Here is a 10691-nt window from a genome sequence, read left to right on the forward strand (position 1 = left end):
TTGGTTTATGTGGATGACATCATTATTACAGTGACTCAAGTACAAAGATTGATGTTTTTGTTAACTGACTCCACAATGAGTTTTCAATCAAGGATATAAGTTTTCTTCACTATTTCTTAAGCATTGAGGTGACTCAGCTCAAAAATGCTGGACTTCATTTTTGTCAAAGAAAGTATGTTCTTGATTTTTTGGAAGGATGTCATATGGACAAAGCTAAAGGAGTATCTACACCCATGATTAATTCTTGTCCGTTGTCCAAACACATGGGTACACTTCTTATCAATCTACATGAGTATCGTAGCATTGCAGGAGCATTACAATTCATAGTTCTTACTAGACCTGACATTGCCTATGCTATTAATCGTATATGTTAGTTTATGCACACCCCCACTGATGTTCATTTTGTTACCATCAAGTGAATTTTACGCTACCTGAGTGATACTATTGACTATAGGTTACAGATTCGACCTTCTGAATGATTGTCTTTCATTAGGTATGCTGATGCAAATTGGGGTTTGGATTTTGACGATCGTTGCTCAACCATTGGGTACTGTGTCTACCTTGGCGGGAATCTGGTTTTCTAGTGTTCTAAAAAACAACAAGTTGTCTCTCGTTCGACAGTTGAAGTAAAATATCGAGGTATAACAACCACTATGGTAGACAGTACATGGTTTGAGTCCTTGTTAAGTGAACTTCATCTAGCCTCGGTTGACAAAACTACTATTTGGTGTGATAATTCCAATGTCGTAACTGTTGCTACCAATCCGGCTCTCCACTCTAAATTCAAACATGTTGAACTTGATCTTTTCTTTGTTCGAGAGAAAGTTACGGCTGAAAAGTTGTCTGTTTATGAAGTTCCAACATATGATCAAGTTGCTGACATTCTTACCAAACCTTTATCATCACTTCATTTTTGTTGGTTAAGGGAGAAATGATCGCGTTATTTCATGATTTATAATTAATCATTCTTGAAACTAACTATTATCGCAATGTAGGCAAATGTACCTATCGAATAGTAGTATAGTTTTAGCAAGACCGGATTGTCGAACCCAAAGGAACTAAAAGTACTAGTAATGACTGTCTTTTTATTATCTAGCCTAAGAATAAAGAGGTTTTTATTTTATTTAACTAATTATCTAAACTAAGAACGCACAGAGAATGGAATTGGAGAATTGCTTTTGGAAAAATCGATTGAATGAAGGCAATACTTAAGGAAAAATCCACCTAGACTGTACTTGTTATTCTGGCTCTGAATCGGACGATTTATTCATTTAACTTGTTCCGTAGAGATCCCTAATTTATGTTATTATCCATATTCAAGACTAATAACGTCTAATCCCTAGATTGAATAACTGAGACTTTTCTCTAATTAACACTCTAGGGTTGCATTAACTCGATCTATGGATCCCCTTATTAGGTTTCACTCTAATCCGGCAAAATCTTGTCACCCTATGTCTAGGCGCGCAATCAACTCCGCTTAATTATGATAAATGTACTCTTAGACAGGGTCTATTCCTCCTCTGAATAAGAGCTTATCTTGAATCAATATTCTGGGATATCAAAACAAGAATTAAGAACACATAATTAAGAACAAGTTAAATATTTATCATACAATTCAGAAAATAATAACAAGATTCGTTTTAGGTTTCATTCCCCTTATGTATTTAGGGGATTTAGTTCATAACTAAATAAGAAAACATCTCAAAATAATAATAAAAAACAAAATATAAAGAAAACTCAAAACTCTTAAAGGGGAATTGAGGAGAGATCTTCAGCCTTGATGATGACTCCGGCTTTTGAGATGAATCAATCGACTTCTTTAGAGTAATTCCTTACTCCCTATTCTGTGTATCCCAATTTTTTCCTCTTCTAGGGTGTATTTATAGGCTTTGGAATGCCTATGAGCCCTCAAAATTAGCCTTTTCCGAATTGGACTCAACTTGGGCTCGGCAGGGACACGCCCGTGTGACACGCCCGTGTGCGATTACTTCAGGCCTTGCTCGAGCCTGTTAGAATGGCACGGGCCTGTAAGATGCCCGTGTGAGGAAGTCTAGGCCGTGTTAAGTTCGTACTTTGGCCCATTTTCTCCGTTTTTGGCCCATTTCTCGTTCCTTTCACTCTCCTATGCTCTCCTAAGTATAAAACATGAAATTAAAGCATTAGGAGCATCGAATTCACCAGTTCTAATGGAAAATCATCCATAAAATACTTTAAACATGGGGTAAAAATATGTATAAATTACGGTTTATCAAGAAACTTCAAATCACAAAAGTTGTAGCTGATGGGTAAATATTAGAGTTAGCTAAAATAGAACCAGATATTTTGTTAAAGATCCTGTTATGCTGTTAATAGCAGTTTTTCCTCTTCTATTTGTGTATAAATACATTCATTAAAATTAGAAATAAGCAAGTATTATTCTCAATACAATATTGAGAAATCAAGTGTGGTTTCTTGTATGTTCTTTATGATATTCTTTCATTCTACTGTGCAAGTAAATTATTTTCAAACTGAATTTTTTCCAACATGTCTAAGACCCAAAAATGATTGTATATTATCTTGTATTGTATTGTATACATGTTTTGGTTGAAATTAATCATTTAATAGTATAAATCTGATGTCGTTTGAATATAGTTACTCCGGCAATGAATGTGATGCCTTGTGACTCAAACCCAACGATCTGGTTGGGTATCGGGGTGTTAAAGTAGTTGCTCCGACAACGAATGTAGCATCCTGTAACTTGAACTCGACGATCGATTCGAGTAAGGGGTGTTACATTTGTCGACATAGGATCAATGCAACAATAAGAAGTTATGCAACTGCATGTGCATACGAGAATCAAAAAGCTTGAAACCTCCCACAGTCATACCATCTTTGATGCAGATGTGCTAGGTCTGTTCCCATAATGAATCCCTCGTGCAAACTTACCATTTCAACAATTGTGAAAGTTTGATTCTTCTAAGTGAATCCATGCACCAACATCTAGTTTGACTTATTCTGATTTTTTTCATAGAATTGGTCAATGTTTTACACCATGTGTAGCCACCGTTAATCATTACCTCGAACTGCTTCCCATTTTGGCAAAAAGAGTACCTATCTTGAAGTAAGTCTATTTCACTATACCATTTATAGGAAGATGACATGTCCCTTTCAGAATAGAGTTAGTAGCCTCGACAAGGTCTGTGGTCATGTGGCAATAGCGTCATCCTCCATAACATTAAGCCAATTGATTAATCTCCATTTGAGCCAGCCATGGTTCGATACTATCATCATATGAGCATAAAGTTGTGTACCTCTACTAAAATAGAAGTCTAACAAGTTTGTATCTTGTTACACAAATAAAGAAATGCATTATTAACTAAAACCTAAACCATATCTCGACTACACCTTAAAACGTAATAAATAAATCATACTAGTGTTAACAACTTACACCAATCATTGTTCTTAAAATCCTTCATAAAGTTTTTTCTAATATGTTAGATGAAAAAAATATTATTAACATACGGAAGAGTTCATTAATACTCTTCATGTTCCATAGTAGCAAGTATGCCTAAGGCTCTATTAAATATGAGGCATACGTTTTCTTTCTTCAAAATTTACCGTCATAAATTCCTTAAAGAAAACTCCATGCCTCAATTGTTTATCCCTTAAAATGGAAAAGCCTAGTGGGACAACATTTTGATCCCTATCTTATGATACCGTTAGGAGAAAAATCTGCTTGTATTTCTCGTAAATCCACATACCATCATTTTGGACAATGGGTTTACAATACGAAAATCTTTCGATGCAATAATTGAATGTCCAAAATACGCAACTAAAACTTATCTTACCCTAGGCCAGCCAATTGCAATCATACGCAGGCAAAGTCTCCAACTCAACTATAGTGCCCATGCTTGATACTCGTTGTTGCAATGTCGTCGAAAACGTCGAAAATTTCTATAAGCATCATCTCAATACCCAAACATAATTGCCAATGCCTTTTGCTTTGCCTTCCATGCCTTCGCATACAATGCTTGGTATTTATACCAGGAACAAATATCCATGATTAACATCGGAACTGGAACCCTCGGATTTGCTTCCATTTGTAGTGTTATTTCTTTAGCTATCATATCTGAGCTTAATTTACAATGATCTTTGGATAACATTGGAACCGTGTAGGTGTGAGAACCATTGTATTTGGTTATCTCACACAATTGTTTCCTCTTTAAAAATGAGGCTCATATCCACCACTTGCATTCGTCACCAAATTTTACACATGTTCCTACATATGTTAAAGTTGTAGATACATCCACTCTGTAATTTGTGAATGCCTTAACATTGTATTCATGAATGGCTAATATGATAACCTCTTTCATTGGAAACTGAGTACTAGCAACCAATTGCTCTAAATATGTACCGGATGGGGTGGTATAACCTAGAGTGATGTATAGATACTCTGGAAACTTAAGACCTCTCATCTCGTCAAAGTTAACTTCCAACATACAAGCTAAAGATTCTAATTCCAAATTATCCTATCCAACATCATCAGCATTTAAAGGTTCTATTGTCTCCAAATCGGCATTACTAAAATCATCAACGAGTTCTCCAAATAACAATCCAGTCAAATTCTTATAGACTTTTTGCTTTGATTGGGAATGGTGTATTCCAAAAGAAATGGACTACCCCTCGTATTGTTGGAAATGGTATATGCCAGTAGAAGTTGACAGCACCTCGTATGGATTAGGAGCATCACTGAATTTGGATGTTGGAAACTACAATTAGAAATATCCTAATTGTATCTCCGTTTAATTGTATTCATCAGACATATAAGGCGTTTGCAACAACGATACAAAGCTATTAATCTACTCGTATGTCATGTCTGGCATTCCCAATTTTGAATCCATTAAAGTGGTCATAAATGAGCTTGAAATATCACTCCTCATGTCCTTCTACAATGTTGTTGAGCTCGACATATAGGTCAACTCTTCTTATACTATTAAACTTATGAATTGAATCCATTATTTGTATATCATCATCATCCGCTAAATGAATTGCCAAGTATCTGACTAGATCATCACATGTAATAAATCTATACCTCAACAACCTAATCAAATCTCCAATTTGCGCCTCATTTCCACTAACTTGATGTTCTTTCTAAACATCATGTTAATTAGACTTTTAGACTCGAAGATTACATCGATGTCTGTATTACGAATCTGACCATTATAGTTCACCACAACATAAAACATGTTGCTCATTTTGTAGCAGATGTGAAAGATAAAACCAAGAAAAGGCTAAAAATGATCAAGGAATGAAGGTGAAAAAACTTCTCCCCTTAAACTATTGTGAATGTGTCTATATATATAATATTTAGCCTCCCCACTTTTGCCATTATTATTTTTACATTTTACTTATTATTCAACAGGCTTCCATCAATTCATGTAGAGGCTTGTTTTTATCATTTTAGTCATCAAACTTCCATCAAATCATGTAGAGAACTTGTTTTATCATCTCAATCTTCCATCTATTCAATCAGAAGTGTGTTGTTCCAACGTATTAGACTTCCATCCTCAATTGTGCTTGCATGTAGGACAAAATTTTATGACTTCAAAATCTTAAACAAGAAATTTAATATTTTTTCCTTCAAACTAGTTGAAATCAAACCCTGATGTGCTGAAACATAAAATGATTGGTTGAGAAAATGGAAGAAATTGAAGTTGGTGCGAACTTCGTATAATTCACTAAATAAATGATGAAGGCAACTAATTTACTAAATAAATCTTTGAACTAGTATATTTGGTTAAAAAAGCCGTGATCTTCAGGCAATGATAGAAACTTGTAATCATCTAATGTTTGTACATGGCAAGCAATGTTGGCAATGTAGATTATGATTTATGTTAATCATCCACATGTTAACAACTTACACATGATGGAAAGAATTTGTTAGATTTAGAAAGTTAAATTTACTATGTCCTAATTTTTTATCATGGATTTTGTCTTAACAAGATGTTGTCTTGCTAGGCATGAACCAACTGGAAAATTAGGAAAAGCAATGAAATTCTTCAGAAAAAAAACCTAGGTATTTATTGATAATTATTTGAAACAAACTACTTCATATATGTGCAAATTAATAGCTTAACGCAGAAATTCAAATCCTCACACAACAAGTATAAATTAAATTTGTAAAATAAAATAATAATAATAATAACCTAATTAATGATTTACTGAGTCTGAAATCATCAACACTTGGAAAGCTGTACATAAATATGGAAATCAAGTAAACAGCCGAAGACGATTAGTAATCCTTTGGCGGCATATTGGACAATTCGACACTTTTGACCCACATTCCCTGCAAGTCTGCCATCATAACATATATATAATAATTTTTAACTCCAAAATTTTCTTTTTTTTTAAAAAAAAAATTATTTATTTTTATTTATTGGGAGAATTTAAAGGATAAGAGAAAAAAAGAATTACTCACCGTATGCCCGCAATTAAAGGCCAAGTCCTTTGTATTCGTAAGGCATATTGGGCATGTAGCCTACATTTACATTGCAATTGCAAACATAATTAGTTATGGGGAAATTTTACAACATAAAAACATATATATTACAAAAAAGAATTCATAATAATTATACATTTCCAATGTAACATAGATTGATCCATTTTACACATTTCTTATTTCCGGGATTTGCTAACAAATGCTCTAAGGTCACTTTTTTAAGATTATATAGTTTAGGAAGAACAATCAATCATGTTTTAATAGAAGCAAGCAAGCATGCATGTCATACAGATATATATACCTGGGTCTGATCATCCGCAGGTGATGATGATGAGACATTGCTTGGTACACGCTCAGGTGGAGCAGGTGTAGGTCTACGGTAGGAAACTGGGGGAGGCCGTGGAACTACTTTCTTGGCTTTTCCAGTTCGTTGTCTTCATTTGTTCAATGCAATTTCATATGTTAATAATAACTGTGTAAATTACAAGTTTCCTAGTTGAGAGCAAACTAAGTTAATTTATTGAAGATTAACTCACCCAAGAAAGCCAAGTTCTGTCACTGCTTTGTACTGTAACGGGATTTCCATGAGAGCAGCAAGCGCAAAAGCAGTTTCCTTCTCTTCTGGACTTATATTTTTGGACATAATCCCTGTGAAGTTAACAAACTGCACAAAAATACTAGACATGAAAACCAAAATACATTTCCTTTTCATCCTATTAATCAGTTTGCTATAATTATCACACTAATTTTTATTTTTTTCTTCTAGCATGATCGAAACCTGGAAGTTGTCAAACTCGCGTGCCGGAATCTTATCATCAAATTTCTTCATATCATCCCAAGGTCCGTCACCAACACCAACCAGAACAATGGACAGGGGGTATAAGCTGGAATTTGGAAAAAAAAAAAAAAAAAGCCTCTGCTTTAGCACGATCGAATCATAATTGACAATATACAATCAGATAGCATGGTTTCTTTGTAGGACGGCTTTAATGGTCACTGAAGGCTAAAGTAACAAGAAGGGATCAATAGGATAAGGTTGTACCTTGCATTCACAATTGAATTGATTGTACTTTCCTCTTGTGGACTGAGCTCTCGGTCACTTGTATAAACACTTCGTGTGACCTTCATAATCAACATGAAAAGAAAACAAATTCGGACATACATTAAGTGAGAGTGCGAGAGAGAGAAAGCAATAAAGGTGAATTTACTCATACAAGGAGAAAAAGCAGGCATGAGATGGAACCTGGCCATCTGCAATGATAACTAAGACATGGAATTGACCACCACTATTTTCCACAATGTCAACAGCAACATCGATTACAGGTGCGTAAGAAGTTGGTCCTACGTCACACCATACATGCTCGATGCCATTACAATTTGGCACAAATGAAGTATTCATGATATTATGTCAAAATGGACATGTTAAAATTGCCAAGACCAAGGAAAGATGTGAATTACCAGCTAGTCTCAAGTTTGGAACAATCTTTCTGTAACAAGCTAAGACTTCTTCAAATCCATGGCAAGATGAACGATCATTGTGGAAGCTAAACACTTCCGTATCATGCGTGGTAGCTGTGACATTCGAACCAGCAACTCTATTAGATCAACAGATGAAAAGGTAGAGGAAAGATTAACAACTGGAGCAGACATTGTACCGTCACCAAAGCCGAAACAAGGTATCAAGTTGTCTTCATCAAATGGAGCCAGAGTCTTTCCGATGATGGAGATGGCTTTCTCATATGGATTTGGTGTATCACCAATTGCATGTAGACTCCGGTTTTTGAATGATACTTTGCCTTCAATAAAAACATTGACGTATTGGCTTCTAAGATACCAATTAAAAAACCAAAAAAGAAACAACAGAAAGTTGGGAAATAAAAAAATTGATCTTTCTTGAAATAGAAGCTAAAGTAATGGCAGGTTTTGAATTGCTTCCCTAAATTGGTGGAAACTAACCTGTCCATTCATTGCTTTTCGTGAAATCGATTCCGAGTATGAGATTAGATGACTCTAGACCAGCTTCTCTTAAAGCCTGGGTAACCTGCAGTAAAAGCGGAGCTTATTCAGGACTTGAGAGATGTCAACATACATGTTTCATGATTATGCTATAACACCAATACATTGCCCCTAAGATGAATTATATAACGAATTAGCTACTCATGCAGGTATAATGACCAACACATAATTCATTTGCATGTGATTTTACTTGGAGTTTTTAGCTATAGCGAACTTGTAAACATTAAGGCAGTGAAGCTTATCTTTTTTATTTCTTAAAAATTGAATTCTAAAATAAAGTCGAAATTTTTATCCAAAAGAGATTTTATTTTTTATTTTTAAACTTGTTTACCAAGTTTATTTGTCAAATTTATGGGGCTGAATTGAGTAAATCAACTCTGAAGCATGCCTACGCTATGATTAATAAGTTGAAATATTTTATAAAATTATAAAATAGGCATTAGAAAAATAATATTAATGAAGTTGAAGTTATGATTGACTTGGAAATTTGGGACACGCAGGGTGGTAGCGCGCGACAAGCGACAAGATACCAGTGGAGTAGACTTCATAGTGCGACATTATTATTATTTTAAATATTAAAATTGGTATACTACATAATATTTATTTTTATCCCTTTATTTGTATTATTAAAAATTTAAACTACATGAAATATGTTATTAATTTTTATGTATACAAATTGAAATGGAATAATTCGTGTTTATTGGGTTACTTTATATTTAAAAAATAATTATTTAACATCAGTTGTAAATTAGATAAATGAAAAAGGTGGATAAATGTAGAAACTGACAGCATCGGAGCACAGACCTTACTAAATAATATTGTATTTAGACGACTATAAAACATGATGGTAAGCCTGATGTCTTTGATACAAATATAATAATACCTTTGTCTTATCTATCAATTATTTTTAACCCAATAATTGTATTAGAATTCCAGATTAATAAATCATATCACCTGTTTTAAACATAAAAATCAACTACTTCTCTCTTTTCATTTTCTCCTCTTCTTTCTCTATAATCCAATACCCCCATTATCCCAATGGTTCAACTCTAAACTAATCAGGTCCAAAATGACTTAATCCCAACATCATCACACCTAAATCAACTTTAAATTCAAATCACCTATTTAAACTTTTTTTCTTATTAATTTTTTTTTAGAATAATAAAACAAACTCCACATACTTCATCTTCTTTTTTCTCTCTGTGTAAAAAAGAAGAAAAAAAAAATATCTACAAAAATATAACAATAAAGAAGAAGATATTTGAACTAGATTTAAAGTTGGAGAGGGAACCTGATCGAAGGTTGAGAAATGATCAGGAATAAACCCATACTTCTGCTTTGTAGATTGCTTTCTTTGTAGCCTGGAAGGTTCATTAATCGGAGCAGTGCTTTCCCCTCCGCGTGCGGCGGCCATGGATGTTTTTTTTTTAAATATTCAAAAATTTGCATCTGCTTCAGCTTCCGTTTAGAAAGAAAATTACCCATCTCATCTTCTTCTTCTTTCCTTTGATAAAATTGGTTTATTTATATCGTATTATATATAAACAAGCAGAATAAAGAAACACAGTAGAAGTTTTGGGGGTTTGGTAAAGCAAGAATATATATATACACGCTGGCTTACCTCATTTCATCAAAGCAAACCCGAATATTTGGCGCAGAAATCCTTATGTTATGTGAGACAAAAGGAACCAAAATTGTTCTTTTCGTCAGGCAAACAAGATGCTCCTGGTTTTTTCTTAAGAAGCTTAATATGCTATTGGATTATAAACCACTCTTTACGAAAGCACTATACGCCCTATTTGGGTCAAGATATCTAGCAGGTCATTGTGTCCAATTCAATTGTTCCTCTACTTGTAAAGAATGTTTTAACTTAGTGACTAAATTATAAATAAACTTTTGTTTCAATCACTTGATTAAAAAATTTTATAATTTAGTCATTAAATTATTTAAATGTTTTTATTTAAGTCATTAATTTTATTTAAGTCATTGGACAATTAAACTTTTCTTTTTTAAGAAATTTAGCCAACAAGCTCTAAGTGACGATTAAACGATTAGTAGGTAGATTAGTATTCATCGACGAGTAGAAAAATATACTTTAATTTCAAGCTGATCTAACGGTCAATGTCGGAGATAAAAAAAAGTTATTTAAATTTTGATTTGCAGATTCGTAATATCTAAAGTTGTTTCATGAAATAGA

At 33.7% G+C, this 10691-nt stretch overlaps 1 protein-coding gene across 2 annotated transcripts; it reads right to left on the reverse strand.

Moving 5' to 3' along the window:
- Window positions 1-6148: 6148 nt before the first annotated feature.
- Window positions 6149-10282, reverse strand: LOC121212465 (E3 ubiquitin-protein ligase RGLG4). 2 transcript variants are annotated; one of them, XM_041085201.1, is made up of 12 exons: window positions 10116-10282; window positions 9786-9993; window positions 8435-8519; window positions 8134-8274; window positions 7937-8050; window positions 7722-7819; window positions 7521-7600; window positions 7257-7362; window positions 7015-7142; window positions 6780-6912; window positions 6458-6517; window positions 6149-6333 (listed from the first exon to the last, which is right to left on the reverse strand). In XM_041085201.1, exons 2-12 carry the CDS (start codon window positions 9906-9908, stop codon window positions 6250-6252), a joined length of 1152 nt encoding a protein of 383 aa, XP_040941135.1. In that variant the 5' UTR covers window positions 9909-9993; window positions 10116-10282; the 3' UTR covers window positions 6149-6249. The 2 variants fall into 2 exon arrangements, with proteins under 2 accessions (XP_040941135.1, XP_040941134.1); XM_041085200.1 differs by having other exon boundaries at window positions 9786-9998.
- Window positions 10283-10691: the final 409 nt, after the last annotated feature.

Source organism: Gossypium hirsutum, chromosome A13 (assembly GCF_007990345.1).
Source record: "Gossypium hirsutum isolate 1008001.06 chromosome A13, Gossypium_hirsutum_v2.1, whole genome shotgun sequence".
NCBI lineage: Eukaryota > Viridiplantae > Streptophyta > Magnoliopsida > Malvales > Malvaceae > Gossypium > Gossypium hirsutum.